The 21,292-nt window shown below is 52.2% G+C and overlaps 1 protein-coding gene across 3 annotated transcripts in view; it reads right to left on the bottom strand.

The window, feature by feature from the left end:
- The window catches only part of psenen (presenilin enhancer, gamma-secretase subunit), a 16,578-nt gene extending 2,139 nt beyond the window's left edge, over positions 1–14,439 (bottom strand). For 2 of the 3 annotated variants that reach the window (XR_005942150.1, XM_041181145.1), the window contains exons 1-5: positions 14,301–14,439; positions 12,431–12,532; positions 8,502–8,561; positions 2,466–2,570; positions 1–239 (exon numbers count right to left, since the gene is read on the bottom strand). The exon at positions 1–239 is cut by the window's left edge. Coding sequence is in view for 2 of the 3 variants with exons in the window: in XM_041181145.1 (XP_041037079.1) it covers positions 100–239; positions 2,466–2,570; positions 8,502–8,561; positions 12,431–12,491 (366 nt within the window). In the remaining variant the exon portion in view is untranslated. The remainder of the gene's footprint in view (positions 240–2,465; positions 2,571–8,501; positions 8,562–12,430; positions 12,533–14,300) is intronic. The other variant, XM_041181147.1, reaches the window with a different exon arrangement.
- Between the last annotated feature and the right edge of the window lie 6,853 nt (positions 14,440–21,292).

Below are 21,292 nucleotides of genomic sequence, written 5' to 3'. Positions count from 1 at the left end.
AGGAGGATGTCCCAGGGCTGTGAGCGGGCGATATGATGTGAATACAATCCCAGTCAGCTGACTGCTCCCAGAACGTCCACCTGAACTGCAAGTGACTCCTCAGGGAATTCCCAAGGGAATGGTGAAGGAGATATAATCACCGACAGCTCCCCAGTCTGGTCGAAATGTCTGGTAAATGCTGATCCATGTGGTGAGGGCAGTGATCCACATCAGGAGACCCACTCCTGACCACTTCACATCTGTGGGTGAAAATTACAAGATCCTAAGGTTGTGTAGCAACTTTAACGTGGTAAAACACTGCACGATGCTTCACAGGGGTGTAACTCAGACAGAATCTGACCCCCAAGTCACGAGGAACTATTAGGGTCAGGCGAGCAAAAGCTCGGTCAAAGAGGATCGGTTTCGAGGAGCGTCTTAAAGGAGGAGAGAGAGACAGGGAGAGTGAGAAAGAGAGAGACGGATGGAGAGGTTTAGGGAGGGAGTTCCAGAGCTCAGGAACCCCCCCCACCAGGCAGCTGAAGGCACGGCCGCCAATGGTGGAGCGATGGGGAATCGGGGGATGGTCCAGAGGCCGGAATTGGAGGAACACAGAGATCTCGGAGGGTTGTAGGGTCTGGAGGGGGTTACAGAGATAGGGAGTTTTGTAGGGGATGGAGGGGGTTACAGAGATAAGGAGGGTTGTAGGGGCTGGAGGAGGTTACAGAGATAGGAAGAGTTGTAGGGGCTGGAGGTGGTTACACAGATAGGGAGGGTTGTAGGGGCTGGAGGAAGTTACAGAGATAGGGAGGGTTGTAGGGGCTGGAGGAAGTTACAGAGATAGGGAGGGTTGTAGGGGCTGGAGGAGGTTACAGAGATGGGGGGGGCCGTAGGGGCTGGAGGAGGTTACAGAGATAGGGAGGGCTGTAGGAGGTTATGGAGATAAGGGAGGGTTGTAGGAGCGGGAAGAGGTTACAGAGATAGGGAGGGTTTTAGGGGCTGGAGGAGGTTACAGAGATCTCGGAGTGTTCTGGGGACTGGAGGGGGTTACAGAGATAGGGAGGGTTGTAGGGACTGGAGGAGGTTACAAAGATAGGGAGGGGTGTAGGGACTGGAGGAGGTTACACAGATAGGGAGGGGTGTAGTGACTGGAGGCGGTTACAGAGATAGGGAAGGTTGTAGGGGGCTGGAGGCGGTTATAGAGATAGGGAAGGTTGTAGGGGGCTGGAGGAGGTTACAGAGATAGGGAGGGTTGTAGGGGCTGGAGGGGGTTACAGAGATAGGGAGGGTTGTAGGGGCTGGAGGAGGTTACAGAGATAGGGAGGGTTGTAGGGGCTGGGGGAGGTTACAGAGATAGGGAGGGTTGTATGGGCTGGAGGAGGTTACAGAGATAGGGAGTGTTGTAGGGGCTGCAGGAGGTTACAGAGATAGGGAGGGTTGTAGGAGGTTACAGAGATAGGGAGGGTTGTAGGGGCTGCAGGAGGTTACAGAGATAGGGAGGGTTGTAGGGGCTGCAGGAGGTTACAGAGATAGGGAGGGTGGTAGGGGCTGCAGGAGGTTACAGAGATAGGGAGGGTTGTAGGGGCTGCAGGAGGTTACAGAGATAGGGAGGGTTGTTGGGGCTAGAGGAGGTTACAGAGATAGGGAGGGTTGTAGGGGCTGCAGAAGGTTACAGAGATAGGGAGGGATGTAGGGGCTGGAGGAGGTTACAGAGATAGGGAGTGTTGTAGGGGCTGCAGGAGGTTACAGAGATAGGGAGGGTTGTAGGAGGTTACAGAGATAGGGAGGGTTGTAGGGGCTGCAGGAGGTTACAGAGATAGGGAGGGTTGTAGGGGCTGCAGGAGGTTACAGAGATAGGGAGGGTGGTAGGGGCTGCAGGAGGTTACAGAGATAGGGAGGGTTGTAGGGGCTGCAGGAGGTTACAGAGATAGGGAGGGTTGTTGGGGCTAGAGGAGGTTACAGAGATAGGGAGGGTTGTAGGGGCTGCAGAAGGTTACAGAGATAGGGAGGGATGTAGGGGCTGGAGGAGGTTACAGAGATAGGGAGGGTTGTAGGGGCTGCAGGAGGTTACAGAGATAGGGAGGGATGTAGGGGCTGGAGGAGGTTACAGAGATAGGGAGGGTGGTAGGGGCTGCAGGAGGTTACAGAGATAGGGAGGGTGGTAGGGGTGTTAGAGATTACAGAGAGTAGGGGAGAGGCATGGAGGGATTTGAAAACAAGGATGAGAATTTTCAAATGGACCGGGAGTCAGCGTAGCTCAGTGAATGTCAGCGGTGAGCGGGGAGAGTGGGACCCGATCCAAAATCAGCCACGGAAGCCAGTGGAGTTTCGGATGGGCTGAGACGGACGGAGGGTGGAAAACGTGAGGCCGAACAAGAGAATTTGGAATAATCCAGTCTGGATGTAATTAAGAGAAGAACCTATTGAGAAGCTGCGAAAGGAGGTGGCAAAACCCGGGAGGGGTCTGCAGCATTGCTGGTCGTACTCACATTTCTTGATCTGAGCCTGTTCGTTGAACTGAGGTTTCATGAAAGCTTCTCTGAAGAACCAAACCACGTTCACCAGCCACAGGAACGGCAACAGTGCAAATCCACCTGGGAAAATTGAGGAGGAAAAATCCATCAGCGCGTTTCTATCGAAAGTTAAAGAGGAAAAAGTTAGAAAAGGGAGGGTTGGTCCTGTCGAAAGTGAGTCTGAGGAACTAACAAAGGAGAATAAGGAGGGTGAAGCAGGTATTATGTCTCGGTCTTCACTATGGAGACAAGTAACACCCCGGGGATAGCTGTAAATCAGGAAATGGAAAGAGGGAGGAACTCTGGAAAATTACAATCACCAGGGAAGTGGTACTGTGCAAGTTGTTGGGACGTGGGCTGAGAATTCTCCGGGTCCAGATGGACTTCACCCTAAGGTCTTGAGAGAAGTGGCTAGTGAGGTAGTTGATGCATTGGTTTTAATTTTACAAAGCTCCCCGAATTTCGGGGAGGGTGCCATTAGATTGGAAACTGGCAAAATGTAACTCCTTTATTCAAAAAGGGAGGGAGACAGAAGGCAGGAAACTACAGGCCAGAGAGAAGGGCACTTAGAAAAATCCAAGGTAATCAGGCAGAGTCAACATGGTTCTGTGAAAGGGAAATCGTGTTCAACCAATTTATTGGAGTTATTTGAACGAGTAACACATGCTGTGGATAAAGGGGAACCGGGGGATGTGCTGTATGTAGATTTCCAGAAGGCATTTGATAAGGTGCCACATCAAAGGTTATGTGGAAAATAAAAGCTCATTGTGTAGGGGGTAACATAGTGGCCTGGGTAGATGATTGGCTGGCTAACAGGAAGCAGGGAGTTGGCATAAATGGGTCTTTTTCGGGTTGGCAGGATGTAATGAGTGGTGAGCCACAGGGGTCAGAGCTGGGACCTCAACTTTTTGCAATTTATATAAAATGATTTGGATGAAGGGACCGAAGGGATGGTTGCCAAATTTGCTGCTGACTCAAAGATAGGTAGGAAAGTAAATTGTGAAGAGGACATAAGGAGGTTTCAAAGGATAGATAAGTTAAGTGAATGGGCAAAGGTCTGGCAGATGGAGTATAATGTGGGAAAATATAAAGCTGTTCACTTTGACAGGGAGAATAAAAAAGGTTATCTAAATGCTGAGGGATGGCAGAGCTCAGATTCAGAAGGGTCTGGGTGTCTTAATGCATAAGAACACAAGAAATAGGGGGAGTAGGCCATTCAGCCCCTCGAGCCTGCCCAGCCATTCAATAAGGTCATGGCTGATCTGCCCCAGCCCTCAACTCCTCTTCCGTGCCAGCTCCTCATAGCCCGCAACTCCTCGATATTGCAAAAATCTACCTACCTCCTCTTTAAATACTTTTGTGACCTAGTCTCCACAACTCTCTGGGGTAGAGAATTTTAGACATTCATTCCCCTTTGAGAGAAGAAATTCCTTTGCATCTGTTATGACCGATGCAGTTGGCAAAGCGAAGTTATTCAAAATTACCAGAGGGAAACATTAAACAACTGTCATAACCTATAATTTTAAGTGTTATGTTTGAGATGCAGCTCTAAATTCAGGAATCAGACCACCAGTTCTCGAGGTTTTACATTAAACTAATTTATACATTTTATTAATTTACACAGGTTAAAATATATATATATATATATATATATATACATACATACACACATGGCTACAAATTACTACTATCATAATTTAAAACAAATTCCCAAACTAATCTCCATTAAGGCAACAACAACCCATAGACTTAACCAAACACCAGGCAAAGCATTTTCACCTTTCAAATTCAAAATGAGGTTCTTTTCACTTTGGTTCCTGTGGAGCCAGTGGGAGGCTTGCAGCTGCCTTTGGATCTCACATTGCCTTGCCCTGCACACCCGAAAACTACTGAAGTTATACCTACCAGCCCCATTGAATTCAAATTCTCATTGTCTCACCAGCCTCTCTGAACTTCACCTTTTAACAATGAAACCCTGAAACATAGTACCAATTTTATTAGTGATGTAAACAAATTGCTTGGTTGCTGCTAGAAAGGTGTCAGTTTTCACCCCACTTCTAGAATGCTCTATTCAAAAAATGCAAACACACACTATCTCTCTCCTCCATATCAAAACTAGTACACATCAAAGCACCCAGACTAGCTAGCTTTAATCCAATTAAGACGCACCCACAGACTAAACCTCTATTTTAAAAGAAAAATATTTTCCAAAATATTTGATACATTATTAGCTTCATGACATCCCCCTCCTTATCAGAAAATGAACTGTCATAATTCTAAAAGACGGCTTCATTTTAATAACCCATCACACACATACCATCTCCTATACCGATTACACTATCACATTACCAGATGCATGCATTAAGATAAATTTATATCATAGGTATCAACTGTTAGGGGGAAGAAAGTAAGAAAGAATTTATGGTGAGGGAGAAATTATTGAAAGGGAATGAATTACTTAAAATCTCCAGGTAGCCAGTGCTACCAAGCACATTAGCAGTTAAAGGTTACCAGATGAACCTTGCACATGCTTAGGGCCTGCAAACAACAGAAAGGCCTTGGGAGCCAGACTGCAGTCAGAGGATGACAATAACAACTAAAGTTAAGTGTGCTCTTCAACAGATAGGGGAAGAACAGATGGTCCTAGTTTAGGTAGGAGGGAAGGTCTCTGCCTGGGTGAAAAATAGGGACATACAATGCATGTACCTGTTACCAGAGATGTCTGTTTAACGTAAACCTATATGTTGATGAGATCGGAATCTGGAAACTGTTCTTGTACGTGACCGATAATGTATAGATATGTTGGACACTTGTAATTTAGCAGAGTGCTATCTCAAGCTGCACTGAGATGGTTCTCCCCTTGCAATTGCTCGAATAAACGATCGTGACCGGGTACCTGAGACTCCTGTGGTCCGCTTGTCAAAGTGACCACAACACAACAGAAATCACTCCAGAGATTAAAAACAAAAAAAACTGCGGATGCTGGAAATCCAAAACAAAAACAGAATTACCTGGAAAAACTCAGCAGGTCTGGCAGCATCGGTGGAGAAGAAAAGAGTTGACGTTTCGAGTCCTCATGACCCTTCCACAGAATTGACTGAATGTTAGAAGAGGGGTGAAATATAAGCTGGTTTAAGGTGGGGTTTGGGGGTGGGTGGGGGGGGGGGGTGTGAAATCACTCCAGTTCAGTGTCCAGGTTTTGTTTAAATGTCCCAATTTCTTTTAAGCTTCAAACTCTTGATAATGCATCTGCGAACAGATTCTCTCTTCCAGCAATATGTATAACACGTAGATTAAATGGTTGTAATAATAGACTCCATCTGAAAAGCCCGGCACCTTTGTCATGAAATTTGTCCAAAAACTTCAAAGGATTATGGTCTGTACAAACAATCGTTTCTGATTGAACTGTTTGCAACATAAATTTCGAAATGCTACAACGCTAACACCAAATTCAACGATCGCTGAGTATCTTCTATGTCGTGCATTCAGTTTCTGTGAAAAAATACTCCATCGGTTTTTCAATTCCAGTGTCATCTTCTTGTAACAGTACAGCCTCAATGCCCAGGTTGCTTGCATCAATGGCCAACTTGGATTGCTTGGCATAATTGGGTACTTCCCATGCTGGTGCCGTAGTTAATACAGCTTTCAAACTATCGAATGACACTCCAGTGCCCACTGAAACCTCCTGATCTTTTTTAATAGCTCAGTCAGTGGAGCAACCGCTTGGCTAAACTTTTGTACAAAGTTCCGGTAAAACCCACTCATGCCCAGAAACGTCAAAGCTTCTGAGTTTGTTGTAGGCACCGGGAAATCCACGACAGCCTTGACGTTCACATCTCTCGGAGCCACCTTACCACATCCAACGGTGTGGCCCAGATAGTAGGTAACTTGCGCTTTTGCAAATTCACCTTTAGCCAAGTTCGTCACCAGATTAGCTTTTTGTCGTCGTTGAGTCGATAATTCTTCCAAATGCCGTTAAGTGTTCCTCCCGCTGGAATTTCATGAGCAACCCTCACAATCCCATTTCTATAACCTAATGGGATAACAATCTGAAGCGCCTCCCTCCAGCTTTCATTTGCTGAGACATGATCCAACTGCTGCTTTCTCATTAACGTATCCCCATGAAGACTAACCTCTGAGTTAAACACCTCAACTGGAACTGTTCGGCATTCCTTCTTCCTGAACAACATTATTCAATGCAGTGAAACTCAACAGGTCTGACAGCATCGTGGAGAGGGATTCAGTAGACAAAAGGACAAAGGTGTCCTTTTGTCTATGGCATCTTTGGCAGTCCCTTCTTGACTATCTCCACCTATTACTGGCCCCTTATCCTGCTCTACCTGCCCCACGCCCCCACCCCCACCCCCCCACTCTACCAGCTTATATTTCATCTCATTTCTATATTTCCTTAGTTCTGTTGAAGGGTCATTCGGACTCGAAACGTTAACCGTGTCCCTCTCCGCAGATGCTGTCAGACCTGCTGAGTTTTTCCAGGTATCTTTGCTTTTGTTTTGGATTTCCAGCATCCCCAGCATTTTGCTTTTATTAAACACAGGGCCAGCTAATAGGATTTCAACACCTTCTTCTTGCCTTTGAACTGCCTGCTTACCTCGTCTTTCCCTATGGGCCTTTGGTTTCGTGATAACAACAACGTCCGGCTTTCCTGTGGCCATTTCATCTGTTTAGCTCGCTTCTCAAATAAAATAAAGAATGCTTCAATATCAGTTTCCTCAAACTCTGGAAGAGCTGTACAAATTTAAACATCTCCCCACTGGAGGCAAATCCTACTGGCATCTCTTTTCTAACTGCTAACCTTTTCCGCTGGAATTCTCTTTTTCTCTCTCTTTCCTCCTTCTCCATACTTGCAATTTCTAACTCCCTCTTAAAAGCTATTTCGCTCTCCTTTGCTTCTAATTCAAGCCTTTTCAGTTCCTTTGCTTGTTTAAATTCTTCATTTGCAACTGAAGTCTCGCTACCTCCAGCTGTGACTCACTAGTGTCTGGTTTCCCTTCCAACTGTCGGTGCTGTGCTATACTTTCAACCATATCTGATTTCCTAACTCCCTCGGGTAACCCCAATTGTATCTTAAAAACAAAAAACTGCGGATGCTGGAAATCCAAAAATCTGCCAAATCTGTTAAGTTACTCTTGGTTATTCTCTCCAACCCAATTAGCGTTATCTCTTCTACTCCCAGACGAGTATTAGCAATTGCCAAAGCCATCCTGCAGTCTCACCACTTCTAAAATACCTCACCAACTCCTGAATTCAAAGTGCCCCTCGTACTCGTTAAGCTTAAGATTCACCAATTCCTAACCAATCGAGGAATTAGAAATATAATTTATCCCGGCGCAGCCCTCAATCGTTATGACCGATGCAGTTGGTAAAGCAGAGCTATTTAACATTCCCAGAGGGAAACTTTAAACAACTGTCATAACCTATAATTTTAAGTGTTATGTTTGAGATGTGACTCTAAATTCAGGAATCAGACCACCAGTTCTCCAGGTTTTACATGAAACTAAATGTAACATTTTATTAATTTACACAGGTTAAAATATATACACATGGGTACAAATTACTACTATCATAATTTAAAACAAATTCCCAAACTAATCTCCATTAAGGCAACAACAACAACCCATAGACTTAACCAAACACCAGGCAAAGCATTTTCACCTTACGAATTCAAAATGAGGTTCTTTTCACCTTGGTTCCTGTGGAGCCAATTGAAGGCCTACAGCTGCCTTTGGATCTCACATTGCCTTGCCCTGCACACCCGCAAACTACTGAAGTTATACCTACCAGCCCCATTGAATTCAAATTCTCATTGTCTCACCAGCCTCTCTGAACTTCACCTTTTAACAATAAAACCCCTTTCATAGTGCCAATTTTATTAGTAATATAAACATATGGGTTGGTATCTGCTAGAAAGATATCACTTTTCACCCCACTTCTAGAAAGCTCTAGTCAAAAAATGCAAATGCAGCTATCTCTCTTCCATGTCAAAACTAGTACCTTTCAAAGTACCCAGACGAGCTGGCTTTGATCCAATTAAGACGCACCCACAGACTAAACCTGTTTTAAAAGAAAAATATTTTCCAAAATATGATACAGAATGTTATAGTTTATTGTGAGGGAAATTGAATACAAAAGTGGGGAGGTTATGCTTCAGTTGTACAGAGCACTGGTGAGACTACATCTGGAGTATTGTCTACAGTACTGGTCTCCTTAATTATGGAAAGACATAAATGGATTAGCAGTTCAGGGAAGGTTTACTAGGCCAATACCAGGAATGCGTGGGATGTCTAATGAGGTTGGACACTATAGGCTTGTATCTAAGAAATCTAACCAAGGGATATGGAGACCAGAACTGTGCACAGTGCTCCCAGTGTGGTCTAACCAAGGGATATGGAGACCAGAACTGTGCACAGTGCTCCCAGTGTGGTCTAACCAAGGGATATGGAGACTGGAACTGTGCACAGTGCTCCCGGTGTGGTCTAACCAAGGGATATGGAGACTGGAACTGTGCACAGTGCTCCCAGTGTGGTCTAACCAAGGGATATGGAGACTGGAACTGTGCACAGTGCTCCCGGTGTGGTCTAACCAAGGGATACGGAGACCAGGACTGTGCACAGTCCTCCAAGTGTGATCTAAACAAGGGATATGGAGACCTGAACTGTGAACAGTGCTCCAAGTGTGGTCTGAGGTATATGGAGACCAGAACTGTGCACAGTGCTCCAAGTGTGGTCTAACCAAGGGATAAGGAGACTTGAACTGTGCACAGTGCTCCCAGTGTGGTTTAACCAAGAGGTACGGAGACCAGGACTGTGCTTCGAGTGTAGTCTAACCAAGGGATAAGGAGACCAGAACCGTACACAATACTCCAAATGTGGTCTAACCAAGGGATACGGAGACCAGGACTGTGCACAGTGCTCCAAGTGTGGTCTAACCAAGGGATAAGGAGACCTGAACTGTGCACAGTGCTCCCAGTGTGGTCTGAGGTATATGGAGACCGGAACTGTGCACAATGCTCCCAGTGTGGTCTAACCAAGGGATATGGAGACCAGGACTGTGCAGTGCTCCCAGTGTGGTCTAACCAAGGGATATGGAGACCAGGACTGTGCACAGTGCTCCCAGTGTGGTCTAACCAAGGGATATGGACACCGGAACTGTGCACAGTGCTCCCAGTGTGGTCTAACCAAGGGATATGGAGACCGGAACTGTACACAGTGCTCCCAGTGTGATCTAACCAAGGGATATGGAGACTGGAACTGTGCACAGTGCTCCCAGTGTGGTCTAACCAAGGGATATGGAGACCAGGACTGTGCACAGTGCTCCCACTGTGGTCTAACCAAGGGATATGGAGACCAGAACTGTGCACAGTGCTCCCAGTGTGGTCTAACCAAGGGATAAGGAGACCAGAACCGTACACAGTGCTCCAAGTGTGGTCTAACAAGGGGAATATGGAGACCGGAACTGTGCACAGTGCTCCAAGTGTGATCTAACCAAGGGATATGGAGACCAGGACTGTGCACAGTGCTCCCAGTGTGGTCTAACCAAGGGATATGGAGACTGGAACTGTGCACAGTGCTCCAAGTGTGATCTAACCAAGGGATATGGAGACCAGGACTGTGCACAGTGCTCCCAGTGTGGTCTAACCAAGGGATATGGAGACTGGAACTGTGCACAGTGCTCCAAGTGTGATCTAACCAAGGGATATGGAGACCAGGACTGTGCACAGTGCTCCCAGCGTGGTCTGAGGTATATAGAGACTGGAACTGTGCACAATGCTCCCAGTGTGGTCTAACCAAGGGATATGGAGACTGGAACTGTGCACAGTGCTCCCAGTGTGATCTAACCAAGGGATATGGAGACTGGAACTGTGCACAGTGCTCCCAGTGTGGTCTAACTGAGGTATATGGAGACCGGAACTGTGCACAGTGCTCCCAGTATGGTCTAACCAAGGGATAAGGAAACCTGAACTGTGCACAGTGCTCCCAGTGTGGTCTAATCAAGGGATATGGAGACTGGAACTGTGCACAGTGCTCCCAGTGTGGTCTAACCCAGGGATATGGAGACCGGAACTGTGCACAGTGCTCCCAGTGTGGTCTAACCAAGGGATACGGAGACTGGAACTGTGCACAGTGCTCCCAGTGTGGTCTAACCAAGGGATATGGAGACTGGAACTGTGCTTCGAGTGTAGTCTAACCAAGGGATAAGGAGACCAGAACCGTACACAGTGCTCCAAGTGTGGTCTAACAAGGGGAATATGGAGACCGGAACTGTGCACAGTGCTCCAAGTATGATCTAACCAAGGGATATGGAGACTGGAACTGTGCACAGTGCTCCAAGTGTGATCTAACCAAGGGATATGGAGACCAGGACTGTGCACAGTGCTCCCAGCGTGGTCTGAGGTATATAGAGCCTGGAACTGTGCACAATGCTCCCAGTGTGGTCTAACCAAGGGATATGGAGACTGGAACTGTGCACAGTGCTCCCAGTGTGGTCTAACCAAGGGATATGGAGACTGGAACTGTGCACAGTGCTCCTAGTGTGGTCTAACTGAGGTATATGGAGACCGGAACTGTGCACAGTGCTCCCAGTATGGTCTAACCAAGGGATAAGGAGACCTGAACTGTGCACAGTGCTCCCAGTGTGGTCTAACCAAGGGATATGGAGACCGGAACTGTGCACCCAGTATGGTCTGAACAAGGGATATGGAGACCAGAACTGTGCACAGTGCTCCCAGTGTGGTCTAACTGAGGTATATGGAGACCGGAACTGTGCACAATGCTCCAAGTGTGGTCTAACCAAGGGATAGGAAACCTGAACTGTACACAGTGCCCCCAGTGTGGTCTAACCAAGGGATATGGAGACCGGAACTGTGCACAGTGCTCTCAGTGTGGTCTAACCAAGGGATACGGAGACTGGAACTGTGCACAGTGCTCCCAGTGTGGTCTAACCAAGGGATACGGAGACTGGAACTGTGCACAGTGCTCCCAGTGTGGTCTAACCAAGGGATATGGAGACCGGAACTGTGCACATTGCTCCCAGTGTGGTCTAACCAAGGGATAAGGAGACCAGAACTGTGCACAGTGCTCCAAGTGTGGTCTAACAAGGGGAATATGGAGACCGGAACTGTGCACAGTGCTCCCAGTGTGGTCTAACCAAGGGATATGGAGACCAGGACTGTGCACAGTGCTCCCAGTGTGGACTAACCCAGGTTCAAAACAAGATTAACATAACTTCTCTGCTTTTCAATTCTTTCCTTGCATCCAGGCAAGTGGGGAGTATTCCATCGCACTCCTGACTTGTGCCTTGTAGATGGAGGGTTTGGGGAGTCAGGAGGGGAGTTGATCTCTGCAGGATTCCCAGCCTCTGAACTGCTCTTGTAGCCACAGTATTTATATGGCTAGTCCAGTTCAGTTTCTGGTCAATGTTAACCCACAGGTTGTTGATAGTGGGGAAGTCAGTGATGGTGATACCAGTGAATATCAAGGAGTGATATAAGATTCTCACTTGTTAGAGACACTCATTGCCTGGCACTTGTGGGGTGCACATTTTTTTCATTCATTCACAGAACGTGGGCTACGCTGGCTAGGCCAGCATTTATTGCCCATCCCTAATTGCCCTTGAGAAGGTGGTGGGTGAGCTGCCTTCTTGAGCCGCTGCAGTCCATGTGGTGTAGGTACACCCACGGCACTGTTAGGGAGGGAGTTCCAGGATTTTGACCCAGCGACAGTGAAGGAACGGCCGATATATTTCCAAGTCAGGATGGTGAGTGGCTTGGAGGGGAACCTCCAGGTGGTGGTGTTCCCCAAGTGTCTGCTGCCCTTGTCCTTCTAGATGGTAGAGGTCGCGGGTTTGGAAGGTGCTGTAGGTTACACGTTATTTTCCCCACTGAGAGCACAACCTCAACCTGCATTCGCCACGAGGTTTCTCACCCAGATAGTATTTGCGACACAGGTTCAGTTTATCTTCGTTGCTCACTCGCTCCAGATTCATGCTGCCGGTTGAACCGCTGACTGACGTCTCACCTCAGGTACCTGCGGACAGAGAGATGACAGTCAGCGAGCATCAGCACCAAGGGTGAGGGATAGACCGTGGAATGGGATCTTCCTTTCATTCCCTCCCTCCCTGTAATACCTCATCATCCTATCACTATAATCCCTCTGTCCTTCACTCCCCCTCCCCAGCAAATGCCCCCTCCCTTTAATTTATCTCTCCCCTTTTACTCCCTCTTCCCACCAATTCTGCCCTTTAATTCCCCCTCCCCTTTAATTCCCTCCTCCCCCCCTTAAACCCCCTTGCTCACTCCCCCCTTAAATCCCCCTCCTCTCTCCCCCTTTAAACCCCTCCCTCTCTCCTCCCCACTTTAATCCCCTCTCTTCTCTCCCCCTTTAACCCCCTCTCTCCTCCCCCAACTTTAACCCCCTCTCTCCTCCCCCCACTTTAACCCCCCCTCCTCCTCCTCCCCTTTAACCACCATCCTCTCTCCTCCTCTCTCCCCGCCTTAAACCCCCCTCTCTCCCCCCACTTAAAACCCCCTCCTCTCTCCCCCCACTTAAACCCCCCTCCTCTCTCCCCCCTCCCCTCACCCCCTCCTCTCTCCCCCTCCCCTCTCCCCTCACCCCCTCCTCTCTCCCCCCCTTCAACCCACCTCCTCTCTCCCCATCCCCTCACCTCACCCCCTCCTCTCTCCCCCCCTTCAACCCACCTCCTCTCTCCCCCCTCCCCTCACCTCACCCCCTCCTCTCTCCCCCTCCCCTCACCCCCCTCCCCTCACCCCCTCCTCTCTCCCCCCTTCAACCCACCTCCTCTCTCCCCCCTTAAACCCCCCCTCCTCTTTCCCCCTCCTCCTCTCTCCCCCCCTTAAACCCCACTCCTCCTCCCCCCTTTCCCCCCCTTCCCCCTCCTCCTCCCCCTCCCCTCTCCCCCCCTTAAACCCCCTCCCCTCTCCCCCCCTTCCCCACTCCTCCTCCTCCCCCCTTTCCCCCCTTTCCCCCCCCTTCCCCTCTCTCCCTCCCCTCTCCCCCATCCCCTTCCCCCCCTCCCCCCCTCCCCTCACCCCCCCTCTCTCCCCCCCCCTTCCCCCCTCCCCCCTCCTCCCCCCTCTCCCCCCCCTCCCCTCTCTCCCCCTTCCCCCCTCCTCTCTCCCCTTCCCCCCTCCTCCTCTCTCGCCCCTTCCCCCCTCTTCCCTCCCCTTCCCCCCTCTCTCCCCCCCTCCTCCCTCCCCCCTCCCCCCTCTCCCCCCCTTCTCCCCCCTCCTCCTCTCTCCCCCCCTCCTCTCTCTCCCCCCTCCCCCCCCCTTTCCCCCCCCTTCCCCCCCTCCCCCTCTCTCCCCCCTCCCCCTCCTCCACCTCCCCCTCCCCGCCCCTTCCCCCTCTCTCCCCCCCTCCCCCTCCCCCCTCCTCCCCCTCCCCTTCCCCCTCTCTCCCCCCTCCCCCTCCCCCTCCCCCTCCTCCCCCTCCCGCCCCCCTCCCCCTCTCTCCCCCCTCCCCCTCCTCCCCCTCCCGCCCCCTCCCCCTCTCTCCCCCCTCCCCCTCCTCCACCTCCCCCCTCCCGCCCCTTCCCCCTCTCTCCCCCCCTCCCCTCTCTCTCCCCTTCCCCCCTCTCTCCCCCTTCTCCCCCTCCCCCTCTCTCCCCCCCTCCCCCTCCTCCACCTCCCCCTCCCGCCCCTTCCCCCTCTCTCCCCCCCTCCCCTCTCTCGCCCCTTCGCCCCCTCTCTCCCCCACTCTCTCTCTCCCCCCCTTAAACCCCCCTCCCCCTCTCCCCACCCCCCCCCCCCCCCCCCCTGTGGATTAACTGCCTCACCCAGTCTCTCTGGCCACCGCTCTCGCTGCGCCTGCGCAGCCGCCGCACTGCCTGCCGGGAGCTGCCGCCGGGAACCACAACCCCCAGAATGCACAGCGGCCCGCCCCCAGTGTCTGCCGGGAGGGTCTTGGTCGGGGCAAATACAATGGCCCAATCGGGAACCAATCCAGATTCAGTCGGTGATTTCCGCCCCCGCGTTGAATCTGCGGAATCGGCCGTACTTTCCATCCTCAAAAAACCGCCGGTTCCCGTCTCCTCTCCCCCGACAGGTTCGTGAGCGGGCGGCATCTCCCCGCGCATGCGTACTGCCTGGTTATGTCGCCAGGACAGGGGAGGGCGCTGCAGCTGGAGGGCCTGAGTTGATCCTTGGGGGTGGGGCATATCCTGGGGAGGGGGGGCATAATCCTGGGGGTGGGGCATATCCTGGGGAGGGGGGAGGTGGCATATCCTGGGGGTGGGGCATATCCTGGGGGTGGGGGGCATAACCCTGGGGGGGGGGGCATAACCCTGGGTGGGTGGGGGTGGGGGTGGGGGTGGGGGTGGGGGTGGGGGGGCATAACCCTGGGTGGGGGCATATCCTGGGGAGGGGGGCATAACCTTGGTGGGGGGGCATAATCCTGAGGGGGGGGGGCATTTCCTGGGGGTGGGGTCTTATCCTGGGGCAGGGGGGGGATATCCTGGTGGGGGAGTGGGGGCGAATAACGTGAAGGGGAATATCTGGGGATGGGAATAACTGGGGGGGTAATATCCGGGGGGGGGGGGGGGTGGAGAAAACCCGGGGAGGGGGGGCGATGGGATGGGGGGGATATCCTGAGGGGGAATGGGGAGGGAGTATCTTGAGGGGGAATGGGGAGGGGGAATCCTGAGGGGGTATACAGGGGTATCTGGAGGGGAATGGGGAGGGGGTATCCTGAGGGGGAATGGGGAGGGGGAATCCTGAAGGGGTATGCAGGGGTATCTGGAGGGGAATGGGGAGGGGGTATCCTGAGGGGGAATGGGGAGGGGGAATCCTGAAGGGGTATGCAGGGGTATCTGGAGGGGAATGGGGAGGGGGTATCCTGAGGGGGAATGGGGAGGGGGTATCCTGAGGGGGAATGGGGAGGGGGAATCCTGAGGGGGTATGCAGGGGTATCTGGAGGGGAATGGGGAAGGGGTATCCTGAAACGTCTGCTCAGGAATTACATTCTAACCGAGGGAATGTGCATCCCCTGCTGTCTTCACTTGATCCCAGGGGCCGGGAGGATGCAGAATGTCCAGGTAACAGCGGGAGCACCATCCTGATGGGGGCACTGACGGCGCGGAACCCCCCTCAGAATGGACTCTCCGACAGTGCAGCTCTCCCTCAGGACTGATCCTTCGACAGTGCGGCACTCCCTCTGTACTGACCCTCCGACAGTGCAGCACTCCCTCAGCACTGACCCTCCGACAGTGCGGCACTCCCTCTGTACTGACCCTCCGACAGTGCAGCACTCCCTCAGCACTGACCCTCCGACAGTGCGGCACTCCCTCAGTACTGACCCTCTGACAGTGCAGCACTCCCTCAGTACTGACCCTCTGACAGTGCGGCACTCCCTCAGCACTGACCCTCCGACAGTGCGGCACTCCCTCAGCACTGACCCTCCGACAGTGCAGCACTCCCTCAGTACTGACCCTCTGACAGTGCAGCACTCCCTCAGTACTGACCCTCCGACGGTGCAGCACTCCCTCAGTACTGACCCTCTGACAGTGCAGCACTCCCTCAGTACTGACCCTCCGACAGTGCAGCACTCCCTCAGTACTGACCCTCCGACAGTGCAGCACTCCCTCAGTACTGACCCTCCGACAGTGCAGCACTCCCTCAGTGCCGACCCTCCCACATTCAGGTCTGAGGGAGTTCCGCACTGTCAGAGGAGTTGGTGACTGTGTTACTGTTGCCAGCCACTTGGTGGAGCCTCATGCCATGTATTGGCCACTGCTGTCTCCCTGCATTTCACTCCCACCCTGTGGCTGCCAACCGCCACTGCAGCCCCATAAATGGGTCAAACCCAATTTTCCACCCCTATTCCTTTCTGAGGTGCAGTTGTTTTCCCTATAAACCCTCGCTGGGGTGCCATTTGCAAGGGGTGGTTCGCACCTTCCAGAATCGCAGTCCAGTTCACCCTCTGGACAGGCGCGATTCAAAGCATTGCTGTTCCGCCAGGCTATTCGACTGCACTGGCATCACACCAGACACCCTCCTCGTCAGCTGGTGCTGTTCAGGGCAAGACGCACCCCTGGGCGGTGGTGGGGTGGGGGGGGGGGGGGGGGGGGCGGAAACTGGAAAGGCTCGCCGGGCGTGGGTTCCCGGAGAGAGCAAGAAGAGCCGGCACAATCACCTAAGCCAGCGGTTCCAACGCTTGCGAAACTGTGAGGGTTGGAGGGATGGTAGACCAGCCCTACGAGCTACAGAAGGCTCCAGAACAGCAGCTCCCCCCACCCCACCCCCCCCTCCACCCTGTGACATGACACAAAAAACCCGAGGCGTGTGTGGTTTCGAGGCGTCGAAACCATAACCTTTTCAGAAGCAGGATATTGAGTGACCATGGAGAAAGGGAGCGCAGCTTGCTGCACGGACTAAGCCTTTCAGTGAGATGAGGAGTCAGACCCTTTGTCAGCTACAGACGTTGATCCCCCAACCGCCAGTCTCTGTCGATCGCTCCAAAGCGCAGTGAGCAGCAGTGCTGGCCCCCAGCGAGCCCTTCACTGGATTTCTCCGTGACAGACAGGGATACGGTGAGGGCTTCAGACTTACAAGGGCAGATTCGACAGGCCTGGTTTCAACTCCCTGCAGGAGCAGAGGATTGGGATGCAAAAGGAGTGAACGGAAAATCAGGACAGCAGGAGATCACGCGGCATTTGGTGACTGTCACCAATGGGCCTCTTTCCCTTTCCTGTGTAACAGGCTCGAGGGGGGGACTGAATGGGCCTCCTCCTGTTCCTGTGTAACAGGCTCGAGGGGGCTGAATGGGCCTCCTCCTGTTCCTGTGTAACAGGCTAGAGGGGGCTGAATGGGCCTCCTCCTGTTCCTGTGTAACAGGCTCGAGGGGGCTGAATGGACCTCCTCCTGTTCCTGTGTAACAGGCTCGAGAGGGGCTGAATGGGCCTCCTCCTGTTCCTGTGTAACAGGCTAGAGGGGGCTGAATGGGCCTCCTCCTGTTCCTGTGTAACAGGCTCGAGAAGGGGCTGAATGGGCCTCCTCCTGTTCCTGTGTAACAGGCTCGAGAAGGGGCTGAATGGGTCTCCTCCTGTTCCTGTGTAACAGGCTCGAGAGGGCTGAATGGGCCTCCTCCTGTTCCTGTGTAGCAGGCTCGAGGGGCTGAATGGACCTCCTCCTGTTCCTGTGTAACAGGCTCGAGAGGGCTGAATGGGCCTCCTCCTGTTCCTGTGTAACAGGCTCGAGGGGGCTGAATGGACCTCCTCCTGTTCCTGTGTAACAGGCTCGAGGGGGCTGAATGGACCTCCTCCTGTTCCTGTGTAACAGGCTCGAGGGGGCTGAATGGACCTCCTCCTGTTCCTGTGTAACAGGCTCGAGGGGGCTGAATGGACCTCCTCCTGTTCCTGTGTAACAGGCTCGAGGGGGCTGAATGGACCTCCTCCTGTTCCTGTGTAGCAGGCTCGAGGGGCTGAATGGGCCTCACCAGTTCCAATCAACAGCATGTATGTGCTCTTCAATGACTTACTGCTTTCTGGTCCACTCCCTACAGCCCTCCCTATATCTGTAACCTCCTCAGGGTAGTGTCCTCGGCGCAACCATCTTCAGCTGCTTCATCAATGACCTTCCCTCCATGATAAGGTCAGAAGTGGGGATGTTCGCTGATGGTTGCACAATGTTCAGCACCATTCACAACTCCTCAGATACTGAAACAGTCCATGTCCAAATGCAGCAAGACCTGGACAATATCCAGCCTTGGGCTGACAAGTGGCAAGTAACATTCACACCACACAAGTGTCAGGCAATGACCATCTCCAACAGGAGAGAATCCAACCATCAACCCTTGACATTCAATGGCATCACCATCACTGAATCCCCCACTATCAACATCCTGGGGGTTACCATTGACCAGAAACTGAAATGGACCAGCCATATAAATACTGTGGCTACAAGAGCAGGTCAGAGACTGGGAATCCGGCAGTGAGTAACTCACCTCCTGATTCCCCAAATCCTGTCCACCATCTACAAGGCACAAGTCAGGAGTGTGATGGAATACTCCCCACTTGCCTGGATGAGTGCAGCTCCCACAACACTCAAGAAGCTCAACACCATCCAGGACAAAGCAGCCCCGCTTGATCGGCACCCCATCCACAAACATTCACTCCCTCCACCACCGACACACAGTGGCAGCAGTATGTGTACCATCTACAAGATGCACTGCAGGAATTCACCAAGGCTCTTTTGAAAGCACCTTCCAAACCCACGACCTCTACCATCTAGAAGGACAAGGGCAGCAGACACATGGGGAACACCACCCCCTGGAAGTTCCCCTCCAAGCCACTCACCATCCTGACTTGGAAATATATCGGCCGTTCCTTCACTGTCGCTGGGTCAAAATCCTGGAACTCCCTCCCTAACAGCGCTGTGGGTGTACCTACACCACATGGACTGCAGCGGCTCAAGAAGGCAGCTCACCAACCACCTTCTCAAGGGCCAATAGGGATGGGCAATAAATTCTGGGCCCAACCAGCGATGCCCACATCCTGTAAATGAATTTCAAAAAGACCCTGAAATCTTCCCTATCTCTGGAACCTCCTCCAGCCCCTACATCCCTCCCTATCTCTGGAACCTCCTCCAGCCCCTACAACCCTCCCTATCTCTGTAACCTCCTCCAGCCCCTACAACCCTCCCTATCTCTGTAACGTCCTCCAGCCACTACAACTCTCCTATCTTTGTAACCTCCTCCAGCCACTACAACCCTCCCTATCTCTGTAACCTCCTCCAGCCCCACACCCCTCCCTATCTCTGTAACCTCCTACAACCCTCCCTGTCTCTGTAACCTCCTCCAGCCCCTACAACCCTCCTAACTCTGTAACCTCCACCAGCCCCTACATCCCTCCTATCTCTGTAACCTCCTCCAGCCACTACAACCCTCCTATCTCTGTAACCTCCTCCAGCCCCTACACCCCTCCCTATCTCTGTAACCTCCTCCAGCTGCTACAACCTCCACTATCTCTGTAACCTCCTCCAGCTGCTACAACCCTCCCTATCTCTGTAACCTCCTTCAGCCCCTACACCCCTCCCTATCTCTGTAACCTCCTCCAGCTGCTACAACCCTCCCTATCTCTGTAGCCTCCTCCAGTCTCTGCAGTGTGTGTGGAACCCGTATCCCAGTGAGAGTCAGTGTGTGTGGGACCCGTACCCCAGTGAGAGTCAGTTTGTGTGGGACCCGTACCCCAGTGAGAGTCAGTTTGTTTGGGACCCGTACCCCAGTGAGAGTCAGTGTGTGTGGGACCTGTACCCCAGTGAGAGTCAGTGTGTGTGGGACCCGTACCCCAGTGAGATTCAGTGTGTGTGGGACCCATACCCCAGGGAGAGTCAGTGTGTGTGGGACCCGTACCCCAGTGAGAGTCAGTGTGTGTGGGACCCGTACCCCAGCGAGAGTCAGTGTGTGTGGGACCCGTACCCCAGTGAGAGTCAGTGTGTGTGGAACCCATACACCAGTGAGAGTCAGTGTGTGTGGGATCCGTACCCCAGTGAGAGTCAGTATGTGTGGGACCTGTACCCCAGTGAGAGTCAGTGTGTGTGGGACCTGTACCCCAGTGAGAGTCAGTGTGTGTGGGACCCGTACCCCAGTGAGATTCAGTGTGTGTGGGACCCATACCCCAGGGAGAGTCAGTGTGTGTGGGACCCGTACCCCAGAGAGAGTCAGTGTGTGTGGGACCCATACCCCAGCGAGAGTCAGTGTGTGTGGGACCCGTACCCCAGTGAGAGTCAGTGTGTGTGGAACCCGTACACCAGTGAGAGTCAGTGTGTGTGGGATCCGTACCCCAGTGAGAGTCAGTGTGTGTGGGACCCGTACCCCAGTGAGAGTCAGTGTGTTTGGGACCAGTACCACAGTGAGAGTCAGTGTGTGTGGGACCCGTACTCCAGTGAGAGTCAGTGTGTGTGGGACCCGTACCCCAGTGAGAGTCAGTGTGTTTGGGACCCGTACCCCAGTGAGAGTCAGTGTGTGTGGGACCCGTACCCCAGTGAGAGTGTGTGTGTGTGGGACCCGTACCCCGGTGAGAGTCAGTGTGCGTGGGACCCGTACCCCAGTGAGAGTCAGTGTGCGTGGGACCCGTACCCCAGTGAGAGTCAGTGTGTGTGGGACCCGTAACCCAGTGAGAGTCAGTGTGTGTGGGACCCGTACCCCAGTGAGAGTCAGTGTGTGTGGGACCCGTACCCCAGTGAGAGTCATTGTGTGTGGGACCTGTTCACTCATGGGAAGGACAGGTTGTAGTGATGCATTAAATGTCATTGTTATTGGGATATATGTGAATGTGAGTGCACTCTGTTTGAGATTTGTATGGGGACTGTCCCTTGCTGGTTTTTCTCAGAGTCACCAGTAGAAAGATGAATCATTATTCCTCTGCGTTTGAGGAGTGGTCTCAAGCCTCACACAAAACCAATCTTGTCTTTATTGAGAAATAGAATCTACTGCTGCCTCTAAACAGGAAAATGAAACTTAAAATTTCTGCATCTCTTCTGTCGTTCTGCATTATTCAACCTGATTCGTATGATCTGCCTCTCTGTCCCATATTTACCTCTTTCCATATACCTCATTCTCCCTCTCTCTCTCTTTGTCTTTCTCTGTCTATTTCTGCGTTCTCTCGCTCTCTCACTGTTTCACTCTTTTTCTGTCTCTCTCTCTCTGTTTTTCTCCCTCTGTCTCACACTTCTTCTCTCTCAGTACTGACATTGTCCCTCTCACTCCATGTCATTCTGTATGTTGCTCTCTCTCTTCTGAATATCGAGTGCCTCTGTCTTTCTCTTTTATTTT

This window comes from Carcharodon carcharias (assembly GCF_017639515.1).
Source record: "Carcharodon carcharias isolate sCarCar2 chromosome 29 unlocalized genomic scaffold, sCarCar2.pri SUPER_29_unloc_2, whole genome shotgun sequence".
NCBI classification, from domain to species: Eukaryota; Metazoa; Chordata; class Chondrichthyes; order Lamniformes; family Lamnidae; genus Carcharodon; species Carcharodon carcharias.
Note: the sequence above shows the minus strand (reverse complement) of the source record. Positions and strands in the feature narration are given on the sequence as shown.